The 22119-nt window shown below is 48.6% G+C and overlaps 1 protein-coding gene and 1 pseudogene across 1 annotated transcript; one reads left to right on the top strand and one right to left on the bottom strand.

Annotated features, from left to right (window-relative positions):
• Window positions 1-291: 291 nt before the first annotated feature.
• Window positions 292-1795, bottom strand: Rps13-ps6 (ribosomal protein S13, pseudogene 6; annotated as a pseudogene).
• Window positions 1796-5488: 3693 nt separating this feature from the next.
• On the top strand, window positions 5489-6961 carry Cldn3 (claudin 3). Its single transcript, NM_031700.2, has one exon. The coding sequence runs from the start codon at window positions 5929-5931 to the stop codon at window positions 6586-6588; it is 660 nt and encodes a 219-aa protein (NP_113888.2). The 5' UTR covers window positions 5489-5928; the 3' UTR covers window positions 6589-6961.
• Window positions 6962-22119: the final 15158 nt, after the last annotated feature.

Below are 22119 nucleotides of genomic sequence, written 5' to 3'. Positions count from 1 at the left end.
GTGTGTGTCTGTGTATGTGTGTGTCTGTGTGTGTATATGTATGTGTGTCTGTGTGTGTGTCTGTGTGTATGTCTGTGTGTGTGTCTGTGTGTATGTGTGTGTGTCTGTGTGTGTGTCTGTGGGTGTGTGTGTCTGTGTGTGTGTCTGAGTGTCTGTGTGTCTGTGTGTGTGTGTCTGTGTATGTGTGTCTGTGTCTGTGTGTGTGTCTGTGTGTGTGTCTGTGTATGTGTGTCTGTGTCTGTGTGTCTGTGTCTGTGTGTGTGTCTGTGTGTGTGTCTGTGTCTGTGTGTGTGTGTGTCACAGCATGAGGAAGTCAGAGAGCAATGTTACGAGAGTTGGTTCCCTCCTTCTACTATGTGAGTCCAGGACACTGAACTCAGGTGATTCCGGGCTGAGAGGCAAGCCTTGTAAACCACTAAACCATCTTACCAGTTCTTCTTCCGAACTGTTTTCCATAACGGGTATGATAAATACCGAATGTTGCCACTGAGACACAAGGCTTCACTCGTCTCCGCTTCTCCCAGCAACCATTAGCTCCTGCCTCTTTGATGCGGTCATTCCATCCGCAGTGAGGCAATAGCTCTTGCTTCTCATTTCCCTTCGTCCATTTTTCAATTGGACTGTTTGTCTTTCAATTACTGAGTTATAAACCCTGGGGTGGATACTGAGCTCAGGGCTGACTGGAGGTGTTTACTAGGAGCCAAAGTCTTATTTGTGGAGTCCCTGAAGTTTGGCCCCTGGGCACGAATACCATCCTGCTCGCTTCTGTTCTGCCCTGCCCAACAGATCCACCTCAAAAACAAGCCAACTCTTCTGACCCATCCCCCACCCCACCGCTGTCCATAGTCTCAGGGCAGATCCTTTCTTCCGCATGAGGAAACAGGCCAGAGAAGGGAGTGAAGGACTTCAAGGTCTCCAGGGTTGACTAGCACAGATCTGAGTGTGTATCATTTCTCTGTGTAAGTGTGTGCCCTGCCCTGGTTGTTTCTATTTTTACGGACAGGTACGTGGCTGTCCATCTCCTTACAGTATTAAGACATGAGTCACGGGAACATAGTTTCTCCCTTTTTTTTTTTTTTTTTTTACAAGGGTAGAAACTGAGGTTGGAAAAGTCATCGAAACTTTTCCTCAGCCTCAGAGACAACTAGGAACCATAGTCCATGGTGTCCAACCCCAGTACAACCAGCAGTCGGAGCGGCCTGCCCTGCCTCTAAATTCCTGTGACTTCCGGCACAGCATTTGTATGATGAACTCTCATCAGTGTTTCCTTTCCTTTTTTTAAATAAATTTACTCAAAGTGATTTTACTGCTTGTGTACACATCAGCATTTATGCCCCGAGAGCAGAGGCTGTGGACGACTCCAGTTTCCAGTTGGGTGGGAGCACCCATTTAGTCTTACAGTATCGAGCCAGCAGGTGAATTCTGCTCTCTATTAGAATCAGGCGGAATTTAGCATCCTTATCTTTTCTGTTCCTTTCAAGGTGCATTTGAACAGCAACTGCTTTCTGAATCAAATGGTAGAGATCCTCAGGGAGATCAGGGGCAAGGCCTTTGGACTTAAGGATTCTCAAGATTTTTTTTTCCAGTCGCAAAATGGACCTGTGCCACACCATGCGAGTCCCTCAGGATCTCACCTATCTGGGAAGGAGTCAGGCCTTTCTTGACCAACTTGTAAATTTGTTCCTTCACGTCGTCAGACATCAACTTCAGCCACGTGGGCATGCTATGGTGGTAGGGCAGTGCCGACTGGGACAGGCCCTTCTCAGGAGCGTGCATGCGACCCATGATGGCCTCTTTTCCCTTTCCTCCTTCTTATTTTTTTTTTTAAATGGGAGAAAGAATTTATTTGTGCTTACAATTCCCGAGGGAGAGTCCATAATGGCAGAGGCAGTTTGTCAACAGGCAGAGGTGACAATAAGAGGCAGGAACAGGAAACAGGTCACATCTGGAAGGTTTGGTTGGCTGGCTTTAGTTTTGGACAGGCAGGGTTTCTCCGTGTAGCCCTGGCTATCCTGAAACTCGATCTGTAGACCAGGCCTCAAACTCACAGAGATCCACCTGCCTCTGCCTCCCAAGGGCTGGGATTAAAGGCATGTGCTTGGCTTGTTTTGTGTACAAAAAGACCTCACTGTATAGTTCTAGCTGGCCTAGAACTTTCCATGTAGACCAGGCTAGCCTTGAATTCACAAATATCTCTTGTGTCTACCACCCAATTACTGTGAGTAAAGGTGAATACCACCACCCCAGGTTTCCCTCACCCCCTTTTATTTATAGTATGTGCTGTGTGTGTGTGTGTGTGTGTGTGTGTGTGTGTGTGTGTGTGTGTGTGTGTGTGTGTGTATTTGGAAATATGTGGAAGCGAGAGACACTCTGAGTCTCTCCCTCCATTGTTTCTCTAACTTATTGTTGAGGCAGGATCTCATGCTAAATCTGGAACTCATCTCTTTGAACATCCAGGCCCCAAGGACCCTCCAGTCTCTGCCTCCTGAGGGTTAGGACTACAAGTGGGAGCACTTGTACTCAGTCTTACTTCATTTTTGATTTGATGTGTTTTGTTTTTCAGAGACAGGGTTTTCTCTGTGTAGCCCTGGATGTCTTAGACCTTGATTTGTAGACCAAGCTGGCCTTAAACTCTGGAATCCACCTGCCTCTGCCTCCCAGGTGCTGAGATTAAAGGCTAAAAACCTAAAACCTAAGGTTTTTTTTTTTTTAATTGTTGTTGTATTTTTAGTGTCCATTTCAGGGCACAGGACCCATGACCTCCTTCTTATGTGACAAGCACTCTACAGGCAGAACCATATTTCCAGCCTCCACCGCTCTCCCCCATCCAAGGTGGCACCACACCAGCTCTCCATTAAAGACTTGTACCTTTATTTCATTTTATTTTGTTTATTAAGTACCCTGGGCTTAAACTCCTTCCAGAAGAGCCCTGACCCAGCACCAGCTGGGCTTTGTGGCCCGGCACTCCCAGCCCTACCCATCAGGACCAGCCCAAGACCTTTGCACTAAGAAGAAACAGAGCCTGGGTTTCCATGTGCCTCTGGGACTGTTTATTGTAATCCTCTTTCACCCCAGGGTTTGAGCTCTGAAGAAGAAGGTGGAGTTTTGAGTGTTTTTGATTTGAGAGTTGGGGGTCTGGGGGGGGGGGAGTGAGGCTCAATTCAATTAGTTATTCGATGTGAGTGTGTGTGTGGGGGGTGTATGAGTGTGTGTGTGTGTGTGTGTGTGTGTGTGTGTGTGTGTGTGTATGCACTCGAGTGCAGAGAACAACTTTGGGGAATGGGCTTTTCTTCATCTTTAAAAGAACAAGGGGTTGGGGATTTGGCTCAGTGGTAGAGCGCTTGCCTAGCAAGCGCAAGGCCCTGGGTTCGGTCCCCAGCTCCGAAAAAAAGAAAAAAAAATAAATAAAAGAACAGGGATCAAACTCAGGTTGTCAAGCTGGATGTCAAGGGCTTTTTATCCTCTGGACCATCTGCCTCCCCCAAGCTCTTCAGCTAGCTGGATACACCTCAGGTTCCCAGCTAATTGCAAAGCCCCTGGGGCCCTCAGGTTACAGAAGCAAGGGAAAGTGCTAAGTCAATTACCTCCTTGATTACCCAGCCCTGTTCTAGGCGTCGGGAGTGCCCGTAATAAAACAGGCAAAAATGCTGGTCCTTCGTCTTGGAACATTCTGAATGTCCCCGTGGTGGTAACAGACCGGAGCAGAGACAAAGAAACAGAAATAAATGAGAAACCAAGCGTGGCCTCTCTCACAAAGAAGCTCACCACTTATGCAGGGGAGGCAAAACAAGGCCACCCTGTGCTACACGGTTCAGCCCTGTGGGGGAGGGGAAGGAGGGGGGAGGGGAAGAAAAAAGAAAGGCAGGGAGAGAAGAAGGAGGAAGAGAGGGGAAAAAAAAAAAGAAAGGAAAGCCAGAGACCACTTCAGATGATGTCAAATACGAAAGAAAACAAAGGTATAAAAGAGGAGGGGGCTCCGATCAGTCTAGAGGCAGAGAGGCAGGTGGATCTGTGAGTTCGAGGCCAGCCTGGTCTATAGCATAAATTCCAGGACAACCAGGGCTACAACAGAGAAACACTGTCTGGAAAAAAGCAAAACAAAACAAAAAGAGAGGATGGGGGCATTGTGAGTAAGATGTCGGGATGCTTTTTGTTGTTGTCCATTGTTTCTGTTTGGGTTCAGGGTTCCAAGCCACCCACCCCGACCTTCAAATCAGCTGGGGAGGCTCTCGATGAGGTGCCTACTGACATGCCATCTCTCAGGGTTGACTCAATGCCGGGGACAAACCAAAGGCTTGGTGCTTGCTGGCCAAGCACGGGGGCTACATCCCCAGCCCCTGAAACTATGACAGATTCGGGGCGGGGCCAGTCAGTCACGTGGGCAGCTGCAGGAGTGGGAATGTCTGGTGAAGAAAGGACCCCAAGCACGGGCCCTGGGTCCTCGAAGAGGATGCATGGGAACTAACCAAAAAAACTTTATCCTAGCGGTGGTGAGGGGAAGAGGCGAAGGGAGGAGTCGGAGCATGCGCCATCCCAAGGTGTGCGGCAGGAGAGTCAGTATCCAGAGGCAAAGGGGTGTTTGGGGGCTTTTTTTTTTCTTTTTGGTTGTTTGTAGTTTGTTTGAGCCAGGGTCTCATGTAGCTTTGAATTCTCCGTGTAGCCAAGGTGGTCTTGAACTCCTGCCTGCCTGCCTCCACTTTCCCAAGCACTGGGATTACAGGCGTGACAGGCGAACTCTGTTTTATTTCGAGGAACAGTTTTACTGTACAGCGCACTCTGGCCTTGAACTCACAGCCAGCTTCTTGCCTCAGCCTCAGGCATGAGCCAACACACCTGCCTAGACTTCTTTTCTCGTGTGTATCAAATCTCTTTGCCACTTTTCACTCACCCTGGTACTCACCCTGCCCCGTCTCCCAGAGGAAAGAAAACAACACCGTGAGGAGAATCTCAGTGGGGGAAAAGCAGCTCTGGGTGGGCTAGCAATTGAACCAACCCTGCTATCAGCCCAGGTCACATGAGGGGGCTGGACAAGAATCTGAACTCAATACCTATCCCTGGGGTGCAGGGTGGGCTCTTCAGGTGGGCGTCCCTGGCTTCAGAGTCCTGTATATCTGAATATAGACAATACCGCCAGGCTGCACTTGGACAAGGCCAGTGTGCTTGCCTCAAAGCCGGAGGGACCCGGAGCAGGTGCTACATTTCCATCCACCTACGGCGACAAACAGCCTCAGCCACGCCCCCACCTGGGTCCTCCCAATCCGGGTCCTCCAGAGGAATTGGCCGCGCCTCCATCCAACGCCTCCCGCGCTAAAGAGGACGGAGGTGGGGGGGGACGAGAGAGTCAAGCAGTTTACAATTGGTGATTTGCACTTCAAATCCCTGAAGCGCCCCTCCCACTCCGTATATCTCCAGAGAATTCGTTATGCGTAAGGAGCTAGGGGGAGGTTGGGAAGAAGCGGAGCTAGGAGGACCCCGCCCTCCTTCGATCCCCCATCCCCACCCACACGCACACACATATATAGTTCTGCATTGAGGTTGGTTCTAGCTAATTCCTTTCTCCCATGGTGAAGAGGGTTGGGGAGTACCGATCGGACTGGACGGGACACACGTCACTGTCCCCTGGGCCAGAAGAGCGAGCTCCGCCCTCCTCCTCTGGGCACCAAGCTAAGTCCAACCCACCCCATCCCAGAGCCAACCCAGTCTCAGAAAGACGTCTCCAAAGCCACAGGCAGGTGCAGGGGCAGTCTCCGTGCGAGCCCCGGGAAAGGAGCCGTTAGCGTGCTCCGTCCATTGCCATCCACCGGTCGTTCCCGGCGACAGACCTCCGTCAACTTTTGAAGGGGAGTTGGTTCTCAGGTCCAGCGGCCGCGATCCCTGGTCTCCCAGCCTACGGAGTTACCCGGCGGAGCCGGTTCAAGTCCAGCAGCCATGTCCATGGGCCTGGAGATCACCGGCACGTCGCTGGCCGTGCTGGGCTGGCTGTGCACCATCGTGTGCTGCGCCCTTCCCATGTGGCGCGTTTCGGCATTCATCGGCAGCAGCATCATCACGGCGCAGATCACCTGGGAAGGCCTGTGGATGAACTGCGTGGTGCAGAGCACCGGCCAGATGCAGTGCAAGATGTACGACTCGCTGCTGGCCCTGCCGCAGGACCTCCAGGCCGCCCGAGCTCTCATCGTGGTGTCTATCCTACTGGCAGCCTTCGGGCTCCTCGTGGCGCTCGTGGGGGCCCAGTGTACCAACTGCGTACAAGATGAGACGGCCAAGGCCAAGATCACCATCGTGGCGGGAGTGCTTTTCCTGTTGGCGGCTGTGCTCACCTTAGTGCCGGTGTCCTGGTCCGCCAACACCATCATCCGGGATTTTTATAACCCGCTGGTACCTGAGGCCCAGAAGCGAGAGATGGGAACTGGGTTGTACGTGGGCTGGGCTGCCGCCGCGCTGCAATTGCTAGGGGGCGCCTTGCTGTGTTGCTCCTGCCCACCACGCGAGAAGTACGCACCCACCAAGATCCTCTATTCCGCGCCGCGATCCACCGGCCCTGGCACCGGTACCGGCACCGCCTATGACCGTAAGGACTACGTCTGAGAGGCCGGGTGCGCGCACACCGCACCATCACCACTACCAACCGTCGATGTACCCCACCCGTCCAGCGTGCAGCCTCGCCTCAGAGACCACCCCACCTTCCAGATGGTTACAGACGCCACGCAGTCTGCTTGCTAGGCTGGAAGAGGACAGACAGCCTGGCGTCCCCTTTTCTCCGGTTGCCACCTGATTACCTGGCCTAGGAACTGTCCAAGTCGAATGGACAAAGACACCTCGCCCTTCCCAAGTACAGGGTTGGGGTGGCCATCGCAGCTACTTGCCAGCCCCGCAGCCAGAAGGCTCATAGTGGGCAGAGACAGGCAAACTATAAAAAGGGCCGTTTCGTATTTTTCAATAAAAGCCTTTCGTTTTTGCAGTCGCTGGAGCTTCCTTATCCTGAACGCCGCACTGCCCACCACCTCCCCTACCCGCCACCTGCTGGGGAGTGTCCCTCAATAGCCTCACCAGGGGCAGCGAGCTTTAAACAGCGTACAGGTTCAGTAAGGAGAAAGTGGGGGGACACATGAGTTTGCTGCTCACTAGGTGGGTAACACTTGGGAGGTACTTCAAGACTGATCTCAACAGACCCTATAGCAAGGCTTATCTAACGACCCAGCCAGAGGGTTTCCGAGGGCCAAGGCTGGAGAGGGGCAAGGGGAATGGTTTGTGCTTGGACCCACAGCCTTGCTCTGGGCACTTGGGGTGGCTGACGTGCAGGTTAAAGAAACACATTCTCTACTGGGATCTCATATTTGGAGACGTCGAACAAAAAGACCTATTGTTCGGATCAAATGCCTCACCTAAAACGACGGCTAAGCGATGGGGGTGTGGCTCAGTGGTAGAACACTTGTGTAGCATGTATGGGGCTCGGGCTCCATTGGTGGGGGGGGGCACCTAAAAGGGACATTTGACAAAGAATTCTGACGTGGAGGTGGAGAGATGAGGGGAAAGGCCACCCCACCTTCTTCCCAGTGTCCTCAAAGGAAGAAGGGACCTAGCTTTAAACGATAATGAGACTGGAGGCCAAGAACTGAAGCAGGGCTCTTGGAGGGGAAACAGGTTCCCGACTTCCTAGGTTTTAAAGGGTGACAGCATCTGGAAAGTGTAGGCAGAAATGTAGGCGTTCAAGGGTAGCCTCTCTGACACTTACCAATTTCTTTTCTTTTCTTTTCTTTTCTTCTTTTTTCCCCTTTGAGACAGGGTTTATTTGTGTAGCCCTGGGTGTCCTGGAACTTGCTCTGTAGACCAGGCTGGCCTCAAACTCACAGAGATCCACCTGCCTCTGCCTCCCTAGTGCTAGAGTTAAGGGTGTGTGTCACCACCCACCAGCCTTAGTTTATTTTCTCTCTTTCTCTTTCATTTGTTTTTGCTTCTGTTTTGTTTGTTTGTGTGTTTGTTTGTGTGTTTAGACACAGAGTCCCTCTACACAGCCCTGGCTATCCTGGAACTCAGGTAGACCAGACTGACCCCCGTGATTAGTTCACATATCAATTTCAAAGCCAGCCTGGGGAGGGAGAAATGTTGGGGGCATGTCTTTAATCCCAGCACTGTGGAGGCAGGAGGATCTCTGTGAGTTGGAGACCAGCCTGGTCTATGTAGTGAGTTCCGGGTTAGCCAGGACTTCGTAAGGAGACTTTTTGTGGCAAACAAACAAACAAAACCAGAGGGAAAAAAAAGTGAAAGAAACTTGAGGACGACACTCAAAGCTGATGGTGGGACCCCAACTTTCTGAGACAGAACTGACAAGGCTAAGGAAGCCTGAGTCTTAGGGCTCCAGAACCATTAGAGTGTCAGAGCTCAGGAGAGAGAAGAAACTAAAAACTTTAACTTTCCCGGGTGATGGTGGTGCTCCCCTTTCTCCCCAGCACGGGCAGAGGCAGAGGCAGAGGCAGGCAGATCTACCTCAGGTCTATCGAGACAATTCCAGGACAGCCAGGACTCTACGGAAAAGCCCTGTCTTGAAAAACCACCATAAGATAAAAGTAAAACAGCGTAAACTTCCTGCCTTAGGTTACTGGCTGTAGGGAGGCAGGGAGGCTGAAGAGTTTCACTTTGAGGGTAAGAGCTGATCAGACAAGGAGCGTCCACGTCCACGTAACAGGAAAGAGACCTTGTAAACCTGGGAGTTGTTAGCATACAGATGGCAGCCGAAACCAGGAGCACAGTTAAGAAACCAAAAGAAGAGTTTCGAGGACGTGGGGATGAACAAGGATGTTTGAACAGGGAAAGGACCTGGAAGGAGATGGGTTTGGAAAGCAGAGTGACTGACTATGAGTGGCCTTAGCAAGAATGCTGGGGACCGGAGGGGAGGGAAAAGTGAGTGGGTGGCAAGCTGTTTAAGATAGGCATTTAGACACCATGGGTAAGTGTCGTGCCTAGAACAGGATTCCCAGGGAGGCTGGAGCAGGAATCTATTGAACAACGGTAACTGGGAGGGAAAGAGGGTCACACAGATATTTGACCAAACGAACTCGATGTGGGGTTTGGTTTGAGACAAGGTCTCGGTGTGTATCCCCCGGGGGTAGCCTGCTTCTCAGCTTACCTCAACATCTGGTATTGGAGACAGGTTCCGGTGTGCCCAGGGCCAAAAGATTGCTTAAAGTTTCTCCTCTTCCCTAAGGAATGCCAGCGTGCTGTCATCAGGATGACCTAAGGAAGAGGAAATGGTTCCTATTAATAGTAAGTGCCCTAGTCTTTTCATTCCTGATATCCTAGGAGAGGAATGAGGAGATGACTACCCCAGCAGCTCTCCCAGGAAACTGGTTATCCAGGAGGCGAAAGACTCCAGAGAGAGACAGTGTCCAATGAACTTTGGAGAAAAGAGACTTGGAGTCAAGTGTGTGGCATGACTGTAATCTCAGCTCACAGGAGGGTGAGCAGAAGGATCATGAGTTCAAAGCCAGCCAAGACTCCATAGTGTGTTTTGAGGACAGCATAGGTAGGCTACACAAAGCCCAATCTCAAAAGAATAAACAGACGTTGGCTCAGTGAGGGGGAGGAGCTCTAAGGAGCAGTTTGTTTTTTTTATTGCTTAAATTTATTTTCGTTGTGCGTGTAGATGTCTACAGAGATCCGCTTGTCTGTCTCTCCAGTGCTGCGATCAAAGGTGTGTGCCACCACTGCCCAGCAGTTCTGTCCTTTCTTTTTTTTTTTTTTAAAGATTTATTTATTATTTTATGTATGTGAGTACACTGTCCTCAGACACACCAGAAGAGGGCATTGAATCCCATTACAGATGGTTGTGAGCCACCATGTGGTTGCTGGGATTTGAACTCAGGACCTCTGGAAGAGCAGTCAGTGCTCTTAACCACTGAGCCACCTCTCCAGCCCCTGAGCCATCCCTCCAGCCCCTGTCCTTTCTTTATAGGAGTTTTCGAGATTGAATTCAGGTCTTCAAGCTTACTGGGTATGCACTTAACCCACTGAGCTATCTTACTGGCATGGGAGGGTAGCCCAGAGCTAGCCAGTGCCAAAAGAGTCCAAAACACCCCATGAAGGTGGAGACCGTGTCTCTGGTCCTGACTAGAATTTGGGGTTGTGAGCAGAGAACCAGTTTGTAGTGTTTCTGTCCAGCTTTAGTATTCTCTGGCCCAGGAAACCAAGTTGGGTCAAGGCACAACTGAGAGGCATCTCTGACCTCCGTGTCCCAGAGAGCCCTGAAGTGTGTGCAGGGTTACTCAAGGACAACCCAGCTTCCAGAAGGTACAGTAAAGCCAACTGTAGTGATGTACACCAGTAATCCCCCTTACTCTGGAGGCTGAAGCACAGAGTTTGGGCACAATGTGGGCTACAGAGTGAGTTCAAGGCCAGCCTGGGTAGTTTGGTCAGACTGTTTTAAAATAGTGAGATGGGGTCTATGGAGATGACTTCATCGGCTAGAAGCACATACTGCTCTCACAGAGGACCCAAAGTCAGTGCCTTCCACCCATGTGAGACAGTTCTCACAGCCACCTGTCACTCCAGCTTCCAGTGGACCCGCTGCCTCTCCTCTCCTGAGACACCCCCACGTATATGCAATATCCCCCCATAACAAAAAATAATAATGATAATACTAATAAAAAAATAGTGGGGGTTGGGGATTTAGCTCAGTGGTAGAGCACTTGCCTAGGAAGCACAAGGCCCTGGGTTCGGTCCCCAGCTCCGAAAAAAAGAACCAAAAAAAAAAAAAAAAAAAGTGCCCATTGGTGGTGGCTCATGCCTTTAGCCCTGTTCTCCCCCCCCCCCCCGGAGCTGGGGACCGAACCCAGGGCCTTGGCGCTTCCTAGGCAAGCGCTCTACCACTGAGCTAAATCCCCAACCCCGGCTCATGCCTTTAATCCTAGTACTCCAGGAGTAGAGACAGGCAGATCTCTGTTAGTTTAAGATCACCCTAGTCTACACTGTCAATTCCAGGACAGCCAAAGCTATGTAGAGAAATCCTGTGTCAAAAAACCAAAACCAACAACAGAAAATAATACTGGTGAGACAAACCCTTAATAAGAGAAGTGGAAGTATACAATTCTTTAAACTTAAAAAAGTAAAAAGAAAAATCTGGCAGTGATGGCTCATGTGCCATGGCTCAGCACAGGCAGAGGCAGGAGGATCTCTGAATTTGAGGCCAGCCTGGTCTACTTAGAGAGTTAGTGCAGCTCAGTGTTAGAGGGGTTGAGGGTTAGGAAAGTCCTTGCCTAGCATGAGTGAGGCCTTAAGTTTAGTTCCTAACACTGGAGAGTATGTGTGGGGGGTGGGGGGAGACAGAGAGACAGAGAGAGACAGAGAGACAGAGACAGAGAGGAAGCAAGGCCTATTGACACACATCTGTAATCCCTTACTTGTGAGGCAGGGGTAGCACAAAAGTATCTTTACAACATCAAGGCCAGCCTGCTCTACAAAGGGACAACCTGTCTCAAATTAAAGAAAAGTTAAACAAAAAAAAAAAGTACCTTTAACCCCAGCACCCTAGAGACAGAGGTAGGTAGATCTTAGTTCAAGGAGTGCCTGGGCTGGATAGTGAGACTCTGTTTCAAAACAAATAAATTAAAAACAAGGGCTGGAGAGATGGCTCAGCCGTTAAGGGCACTGACTGACCTTCCAGAGGTCCTGATTTCAATTCCCAGCAACCACATGGCAGCTCACAGTCCTCTGAAATGAGAGCCAATGCCCTCTTCTGGTGTGTCTGAAGAGAGTGACAATGTACTCATATACATAAAATAAATAAATAAATCTAAAAAAAAATTAAAAGCAACATAGTACCAGGTACCATGCTGGGCATTGAGGGAATTAATTAATTTGCATTCTTACCATGAATATTTTAGTGTGTGCAGCCAAGCCAGGAACTTAGGATACAAAGAAGGTGGGCAGTTGCTTTGGGAGAGAAATCTCCAGGTTCCTTTACAACATACAGGTTCAGTGGTCCTCACCAGGCCCTGCAGCCAAGCTGTGGCCTCAGGCCTTCCTGCTCTTGCCACACCAGTTTGAGCTCTTCCTGCTGGCTGGACCCAAAGCCAAGTTCTTCATCAAACACAGTTGCAATGTTTACTCTGGCTCCCTCAAGGTCTTCAGTAGGCTTCACACAGTCCTGTTGCTTATCCTGCTCCACCAGGCCAGCGATTCAGGAAAGGTCACTCAAGCCAACAGGGTTGGGTTTTGCCAAGCTGGTGTAGAAGCAAGCGAGGGTTGGGGCTCCTGATGCCTGCTGAGGGGACTTTCTGCAGGGCCTATGCACCTATAGGTCAGATCTGTACAACAGGTGATATTGTTTCTATTGTTTTGGTTGTAGGTGTTTCTTTGTTTTTGTCTTCTCTTTCTTTCTTTTCTTTTCTTTTTTTCGGAGCTGGGGACCGAACCCAGGGCCTTGTGCTTGCTAGGCAAGCGCTCTGCCACTGAGCTAAATCCCCAACCCCTTGTTTTTGTCTTTTCTACACACACATTCCCCCCCACCCCAGCCCCCAGTTTAAAACAAAACAAAACAGGTGGGCTGGAGAGATGGGTCAGTGGTTAAGAGCACCGACTGCTCTTCCAGAGGTCCTGAGTTCAATTCCCAGCAACCACATGGTGGCTCACAACCATCTGTAATGGGATCTGACTCCCTCTTCTGGTATGTCTGAAGACAGCAACAGTGTACTCATATACATTAAATATATAAATTTTTAAAAAGATTTATTTATTTATTATATATAACTACACCATAGCTGTCTTCAGACACACCAGAAGAGGGCGTCATATATCATTACAGAGGTTGTGAGCCACCATGTGGCTGCTGGGAGTTGAATGCAGGTCCTCCGCAAGAGCAACGCACACTGTAAACTGCTAAGTTCCATCCCCAGCATCACACAGGGGTTTTATCTCAGCAAAGGTGATGCTGGAAGGCCATTGAGCTCCATGAAATGATGAGAAAAGCTTTCCCTCATCTGGACCTCAGTTTTCAAATAATTCCAATAGTAGTTAGACCCGATGAGCCCTCCTAATTTAACTTTTTCTATCCTTTGTTAATGATGAGCTTGAACCTATTTATTTTCTTGTTCTAGAGTGCCAGAATCCACAGTGTGGTCTTGCACATGCAAGGGGGATTCTAGGCAGATGCTCTACTGCTGAGCCACACCCCTAACCCTTCTCTGGGAGATAGTAGGCAACCGCTCTAGCACTGAACCACACTTCCAGCCCCTCACAGGGGGATTCCAAACAAAAGCTCTACTACTGAGCCACGCCCCTAACCATTCACTGAGGATTCTAGGCAGGAACTCTACTTCTGGACTACAGTCCAGCCTAAATCTTTAATGATCCCCTCATGGCCACCATGGCCACTGTGGTCACTAGTCTTTAGACTGAATGCTGGTGAAGTGAGGAAGAAGTGACTGCCTGAAATCCAGAGAGGGCCATGGCAAGTGTGTGACAATCAGAGGACAACTTATCAGGACAGTTCTCTCCTCCCACCATGTGGGTCCCTGGAATCAAACTCACATCCTTAGACTTGGTAGCAAGCACCAATACTATTTATCTATTTATCTATCTGTCTATCCATCCATCCATCCATCCATCCATCCATCCATCCATCCTCTATCATCTACCTACTATCTATCTTTAATTTATCTTCTATCGTCTATATCTTCTACCAACATCTATTGTCTATCATCAAACATCTGCATATATATCGTTTAGATATCATCTACTCTGCTGGCTGGTTTTGTGTGTCAACTTGACACAAGCTGGAGTTATCACAGAGAAAGGAGCCTCAGTTGAGGAAATGCCTCCATGAGACCCAGCTGTAAGGCATTTTCTCAACTAGTGATCAAGGTGGGAGGACCCAGCCCATTGTGGGTGGTGCCATCCCTGGGCTGGTGGTCTTGGGTTCTATAAGAGAGCAAGCTGAGCAAGCCAGGGGAAGCAAGCCAGTAAGTAACATCCCTCCATGGCCTCTGCATCAGCTCCTGCTTCCTGACATGCCTGAGTTCCAGTCCTGACTTCCTGTGGTGATGAACAGCAACTTGGAAATGTAAGCTGACTAAACCCTTTCCTCCCCAACTTGCTTCTTGGTCATGATGTTTGTGCAGGGATAGGAACCCTGACTAAGACATCTACCTATCTGTCTATCTCTCTATTTAGATACCACCTATATATCACCTATCTAGATATGTCAATCTAGATATCATCTATCTGGATAGCATCTGGATATCTATTTTTATGTATAGGAGTGGTTTTGACTACAGGTATGTCTGTGCACCACACGAGTCCCTGGTGCTATTGGGGGTCAGAAGAGGGGATCAGATCCCCTTGAACTTCATTACTTACATACAGATAGTTGTGAGCTGCCATACAGGTGCTGGGAATGGAACTCAGGTCCTGTGGGAGAACAGCCAGTGCTGTTCAGTACTGAGCTATCTCTCCGGTCCCTGTACTGAGCCATCTTAAAAGCCCTCATAAATGAGATTTTAAGTGTATTATTTAAATTGATTGTGTGTGTGTATTCAGATTTCTTTTTCTCCATGTTGTCAAATTCTGTTCCCTGTCTACTGTATCCTTTAATCAAAATGCAGAACTCAGTGATTGGAGGTGTGGCTCAGTGGTAGAGCCCCTGACTAGAATCCTCCAGTGAGGGGCTGGGGGCGTGGCTCAGTGGTAGAGCCCCTGATTAGAATCCTCCAGTGAGGGGCTGGGGGCGTGGCTCAATGGTAGAGCCCCTGCCTAGAATCCCCCAGTGAGAGGCTGGGGGCGTAGCTCAGTGGTAGAGCCCCTGCCTAGAATCCCCCAGGGAGGGGCTGGGGTGTGGCTCAGTGGTAGAGCCCCTGCCTAGAATCCCCAATGAGGGGCTGGGGTGTGGCTCAGTGGTAGACCCCCGCCTAGAATCCCCAATGAGGGGCTGGGGTGTGGCTCAGTGGTAGAGCCCCTGCCTAGAATCCCCCAGTGAGGGACTGGGGTGTGGCTCAGTGGTAGAGCCCCTGCCTAGAATCCCCCAGTGAGGGACTGGGGTGTGGCTCAGTGGTAGAACCCCTGCCTAGAATCCCCCAGGGAGGGGCTGGGGGCATAGCTCAGTGGTAGAGCACCTGCCTAGAATCCCCCAGTGAGGAGCTGGGGGCGTGGCTCAGTGGTAGAGCCCCTGCCTAGAATCCCCCAGTGAGGGGCTGGGGGTGTGGCTCAGTGGTAGAGCACCTGACTAGAATCCCCAGTGAGGGGCTGGGGGTGTGGCTCAGTGGTAGAGCACCTGCCTAGAATCCCCCAGTGAGGGGCTGGGGGTGTGGCTCAGTGGTAGAACCCCTGCCTAGAATCCCCCAGTGATTTACCATAAATCAGTAACAGAATGCTCTCCTGGTATTCTCCAGTGAAGAACTGAGTCCAAGACCAGATGTCACAGTACTTAAATAGATAACATTAACTAAGCTCCAGATCCTCCTGCCCCTTGTAGCACAGCAAAATGTCTGCATAAACCAGACCTAAACAATGACAAAGCCAGTCGACACTGACAGGCTGACAGGCCAAGGAGTGCAGGAAAAATATCAAGGAGGCCCCTCCCCTAGTTAAAGAGCTACAAGCAACACCTGAGAGAGGAAGAATTAGTCTTCTAGTCTTCCCCAGGGTTGAGCCCCCTAATTGGTCATTTAATACCAAGTGGTCAGCCCTAAACATATGCAACAATAAACAGGTAGATGCAAAACACTAAATTTCAGCGGGTTGTATTCATATATTCATATGTGTACATAAACATATACATCAAAAATCATATATATATTGTATACACATACCTATTCATCATATACATATGCATACATGTCACACACACATGTATGTGTATATATATATAGAGAGAGAGAGAGACAGAGACAAAGAGACAGAGACAGAGAGAGGAGAGAGAGAGAGAGAGAAGAGAGAGAAGAGAGATGTGCCATGAATTTGATTTAAGAGGAATTCAGGTTGGAGATGGGACATGAGGGGTTGAGGAGGAGAGAGGGGAGGAAATAATGTAAATACAAAACCCATATAATTTTTACAGTGCGTGCGTGTGTGTGTGTGTGTGTGTGTGTGTGTGTGTGTGTGTGTGTTGAAGGGCATCTGCATGACACAGCACTCACATGGAGATCAGGGGACAAGTTAGTTAGGGGATTGATTTCATTCTTTCCTATGTGGGTTCCAGGAATCGAACTCAGGTCCTCAGGCTTAGCAGCAGACACCTTTACCCACAGAGTCCTCCCCCTGGCCCTCATTTTACTTCTAAGCATACGACTGCTTTTGCCTGCATGTGTATCTGCACTCCATGCATTCCTGGTGCCTGCAGAGGCCAGAAGTCAGCTCCCGTGGAACTGGAGTTACAGATGACTGTGAGCCACGATGTGGGTGCTGGGAATTGAACTTGGGTCTTCTGCAAGAGCCAGTGCTCTTAATTGCTGAACCATCTCTACAGCCCTGACACCTATGAAATGTTTATAAAGGTAATTCCATAAGAAACAGAGTAAATGTTGGCAGGGAGGGGGTGGCTCACATGTTTAATCCCAGCACTCAGGAGGCAGAGGTGAGCAGATCTCTGAGTTTGAGGCCAGCCTGATCTACAGAGTGTGTTCCAGGACAGCCAGGGGTATAACACACACACACACACACACACACACACACACACACACTCATGCACAAGAACAACAACAACAACAACAACAACAACAACAATAAACTTACACCACCATGCCAGCCTGTCCTTCTATCTTGAAATCTTGAGACAGGATTTTTCTCTGATACTGGAGCTCTCTGGCTTCAGCTTAAGCCCTTGGAATTTGCTTGTCCCTGCATCCCCTGCCACCCAAAGCTGAGGTTATAGATACACAGTGACCATGGGTGCCAGCGATCTGAACTCATGCCTTCATAGCCATCAGTCACTTCACCCAGTGAGCCATCTCCCCTACCCCAGGCTGTAAGAAATGAGGTCATGTCATCGGTACATCCCTAATTCTGAAAGCCATGCCTGTGTGCTGGAGATGTGCCTCAGAGGACTTGCCACGTGTGAGAGTCCCTGCGACCACTCCCAGTACTACCAAATAATAAAAGAAAGTATGCCAGCATTAGTGGCATAAAAACATAACCCAGGTACTTGGGAGGCTAAGGCAGGAGGGTTGACAGTTCAAGGCCAACCTGGCCCACACAGAGTGAGTTCAATGCCAGTCTGGAGAACGTTGTGAGACCCTGTCTCAAAGTAAAAAGCTGAAGTCGGGTGGTAATGGCAAATGCCTTTAAATCCTAGCACTCCAGAGACAGAGACAGAGGATCTCTGAGTTCCAGGCTGAGGGCAGCCTGGTCTACAGAGTAAGTTCTAGGACAGAGAAACCATAACAAAATAGTAGTAGTAGTAGTAGTAGTAGTAGTAGTAGTAGTAGTAGTAGCAGCAGCAGTAATAATAATAATAATAATAATAATAATAATAATAATAATACTGTTGAAAACAAAACAAAGACCTGAGGTCACTATTCAGTAGTGTAGCTAGCTGGTTCCCAATTCCCCAGTGAGGGACTCAGCTGTCTGGCATGTCCTGAGACCCAGGTTCAATCCCCAGTCCTGCAAAAAGAAAGAAAAAAGAAAAGAAAAGACAAAAGAAAAGGAAGAAAGACAGACAGACAGAAAGACAAATAGAAAGAAAGAAAGAAAGGGGGAGGGAGGGAGGGAAGGAGGAAGGGAGAGAGAGTGAGAGGAGAGAGAGAGAGAGAGAGAGAGAGAGAGAGAGAGAAAGGAAGAAAGATCGATGAAGGTCATCCTTGTCCTTAGAGGTACTTAGTAAATATTTGTCAAATGAATGGCTGGTGGCTTGTTGATTTAGAAGGCGTCAGTGAAGGGGACAGTATGTGCCTAAGGCACCACAGCACTTACAAATGACAGTCCACAGACCTAGGTGTGCAATGACCATTTCTGTAATTCTTCATGAAGTGACCCTTGATGCTTTACTCTGCACAGTAACTCCACTCCTCCCAAGTGTGGGCCTCAACTCCAACGAGGCCAAGGGGACTAAGAATGACAGAGGCTTACGCCGACCCTCCCGGCGCATAGGAAGCAAAGGCAGGAGAATCCCTAAAAGTATAAGGTTAGCCTTATCTATCAACTATCTACTTCTATCTATCCATGATCCATCCATTATCTCTATCAATCAGTCTATCATCTATCTACCTCTATATATATATATATATATGTGTGTGTGTGTGTGTGTGTGTGTGTGTGTGTGTGTGTGTGTGTGTGTGTGTGTAGTGAGTCCCAGGCTAGCCAGGGATATGCGGCAAGACCCTGTCTCTGAAAACTAAAAACAGAAGAACAAAAAATAACAGCTGGGCTTGGTGGTGCAAGCCATAACCCCAGCGTTTAGAAGGCAGAGCAAGAAGATCAGCAGTTTAAAGTCATCTTTGGCTGCATCGTATAAATTTGAGGCTAACCTGGACTACATGAGATCCCATTTCAAAAAGCCAACAGCGGGGGCTGGGGATTTAGCACAGTGGTAGAGCGCTTACCTAGGAAGCGCAAGGCCCTGGGTTCGGTCCCCAGCTCCGAAAAAAAGAACCAAAAAAAAAAAAAAAAAAAAAAAAAAGCCAACAGCAGAAGGCTGGTGAGATAGATGCCTTAGTGCTTACGGGCACTTGTCATGCAAGTCTAACAACCTGAGTCCAATCCCTGGAATGTGTATATGTATATATATATATATATATATATATATATATATATATATATATATATATGTATGTATATATATGTATGTGTGTGTGTGTATATATATATATGAAGAGAATCCACTCCACAAGTTTATCCCCTATCATCTGTGTGTATCATAGTGTAAGTAAAAATCCTCTCAAACACGCACACACACATACACACGCACACACACACACACACACACACACACACACACACAGAGGAAGGCAGGGGGGAATGACAAATAAAAATAATTTTAAAGAATGTTATAAAGAGGGGTTGGGGATTTCCCCAGCTCTGAAAAAAAAGAAAAAAGAAAAAAAAAAGAATGTTATAAAGAAGTGGTGCATGCCTTTAATCCTAGCACTTGGGAGGCAGAGGTAGGAAGATCTGAGTTCGAGGCCAGCCTGGTCTACAGAGTGAGTTCCAGGACAGTCAGCGCTACACAGAGAGACCCTGTCTCAAAAAAACAAAAGAGAAAAACAAATAAACAAACCTTTCGGAAATAAATCAAAGAGAAGAAGAGGGGAGGAGACTAGTTTGGGAATGGCTGAGGGTTTAGAGAGTTTAACAAATCTCAGAGGTCCCTTGAGTCTTGCCTGTCTGTCTTTCCCCCAAAGGGCTTCGCTTTGGAAACACAAAGTCGATTTTTTTGCTCCTAGAGCAGTCCCATGTGCCCCGAGGCCATGAGCACAGACCCAGAGTGTGGAAAATAGTTAAATGTGGGACAGAACAGAACAGACCAACAGAGAAATACGTTCTGAGTTTGGGACAGATGGTGCTGATGTGTGCTGAGAAATGACTGCAGGCAAGCAAGCGGAGAGGGAACAACCAGAGCCATAGGGGAAATAAAAATCACCAGAGCTAGGAGGGAGTGGGCTGGAGAAGGAGACATGAAGAACAGGAAATAGGTCTAATGGCCTCGTGTGTGTGTGTGTGTGTGTGTGTGTGTGTGTGTGTGTGTGTGTGTGTGTGTTGTACACGGAGGCCAGAGGTCAAATGCTAGCCACCTAACTCTTAGTTTTAGTTTTTAATCTCTCAATCTCTCCCTCTCTCTCTCTCTCTCTCTCTCTCTCTCTCTCTCTCTCTCTCTCGTGTGTGTTTGTGTGTGTGTGTGTGTTTTCATGAATTCAGAGAGTGTCAGATTCCACTGGAGTTAGAGGTACAGGCCATTGTGAGACATGCATTGTGGGTGCTGGGAGACAAACTCAGGTCCTCGACAAGTGCTCTTAACCTCTGAGCCACCATTTTTTGTGAGGCAGGATTTCTTTTTCTTTTTTTTTTTTTTAAGGTTTATTTATTTCAGGTATGCAAGTACACTGTCTTTAGACACACCAAAAGAGGGCCTCAGATCTCCATTACAGATGGTTGCGAGCCACCATGTGGTTGCTGGGAATTGAACTCAGGACCTCTGGAAGAGCAGTCAGTGCTCTTAACCGCTGAGTCATCTCTCCAGCCTGAAGCAGGATTTCTCAATGAACCTGGAGCTCATCAATTCTGTTGGCTGGCTGACCAATTGGATCCTAGTATCTGCCTGTCTCTGGCTTCCCAGGACCAGATTTAGAGAGTGCCCTGCTTTTATGCGGGTGATAGGGATTTGAACTCAGGTCCTCATACTTCAAACACAAACACTTTACCCTGTGAATCAATCCCCTGCCTCTCTAGAATGACTTTAAAAACCAGACAGGGTCTGCACATTTGTAATCCCAACAGTCAGAAAACAGGAGAATCAAGAGCTAGCAGGATGGTTCAGTGGTTAGGAGCAGCTGGTTTTTGTTTTTTGGGTTTTTTTTTTTTTTCCATAGGGACCTGAGTTCAGCTCCCAGGACCCACATGGTAACTCACAACCAGCCATAACTTCAGTTCCAGGGATTTCATGGGTATCAGGCTCACCCACAATACACATACATACATGTAAGCAAAACACACATACACATATAAACAAAATAAATACATCAGAGAGAGAGAGAGAGAGTTCCAGACCACCTTCCTATAATCCGAGCATGGGGGGGGGGGGTTGGGGATCCAGAGTCTAAGATCATGCTAGGCTACATGGCAAGTTCAAGGCCAACCTCGGCTATTTGAGCGCCTGCCTTAAATAAGGGTCTGAGGTGGAGCAGACTGTTGTACATGAGCGAAGTGTGTTTTACACACGGAGGTAGGCATAAACTTTTAAGGGCCTAGGAGAGGAATGTTGCTGATCAGTGCAATGCATTGTGGGTGTCACGTGGACACAGGGTGGATTGGCGGTTAATATTCATTGTCATCCTGACGGGTTTGGGAATCATCTTGGAGACATGCTCTATCTGTGAAGATGTTTCCAGAGATTTAACCCAGTTGGACATATCCACCCTGAATGTGGGTGGCACCATCCCAAGGGCCGGGGTCCTGAACTGAGTGAAAAGGGGACAGTGAGTAGAACACCAGCCTCCATGTGTGTCTGCTTCCTGACTGTGGATGCCGTGTGACCAGCTTCTGTGACCATGCCTTCCCTGTCGAGATGGACCGTATAACCTCAAATCATGAGTCAAAATAAACCGTTGCTCTTTAGTGTGTGTGTGTGTGTGTGTGTGTGTGTGTGTGTGTGTGTGTGTGTGTGTGTGTGTGTGTGTGTTTGTTTTCTGAGACAACCTGGCTTGGTTTGTCCTAGGCCTTTAATCCCAGCACTCGAGTCAGAGGCAGGAGGAGCTCTGAGTTGAGGCCAGCCTGGTCTCCAGAGCAAGTTCCAGGACAGCTTGGGCTACACAGAGAAACCCTATCTTGAACAATCAAAATCTAAACAAACAAACAGAAAACCCAGAGAGTTTAAGTCAGCCTAAGGCACGTATGGAAATCTCAAAAATAAAGACATACATACATACATACATACATAAATACAAGAGTTGAAGGCTCTGGGTGAGCTAGACGACTTCACCGTTGTCCATGGTGTTCTGGCTTCTGGAACATCCTCTTCCACTGTCAAACCCTAGTCAAACCCTCATTAGCCTCCGGGTCTTGCATTCAACCATCTCTTTCCAATATGCTATCATAGGAGATCCAGGATTGGATTTGCTTCTTTGCTTTGAAGTTGTTGGGTTTTTTGTTTTTTGTTTTTAGATGTCGTATCTGTTCCACCTGGAATTGATCTGGCTCCTTCTTGCACCCCAGACCTCTGGATATAGTAGATCCTCAATTAACAAAGGCTCGGCTTGCAGGCAGAGAAGATAGGATTATAACCTTCAGGATCGCTTTTCCCAAGCTGAGCAGATCAATAGTGTCTGAAGCCAAACACAGACTTTGCCTGCATGTGGCTTGCTGTCTCTGGTATGTGCCTGCTGTGCCGTGCTGTGCCTGGAGTGCTGTGCCCTGTGTGCCGTGCCTAGTGTTTTGTCTCTGATGTGCTGTGCCTTTTGTGGTGTGCCTGGCATGCTA

This window comes from Rattus norvegicus, chromosome 12 (genome assembly GCF_036323735.1).
Source record: "Rattus norvegicus strain BN/NHsdMcwi chromosome 12, GRCr8, whole genome shotgun sequence".
Taxonomy (NCBI): Eukaryota; Metazoa; Chordata; class Mammalia; order Rodentia; family Muridae; genus Rattus; species Rattus norvegicus.
This window is presented reverse-complemented; position numbering and strand designations above follow the sequence as displayed.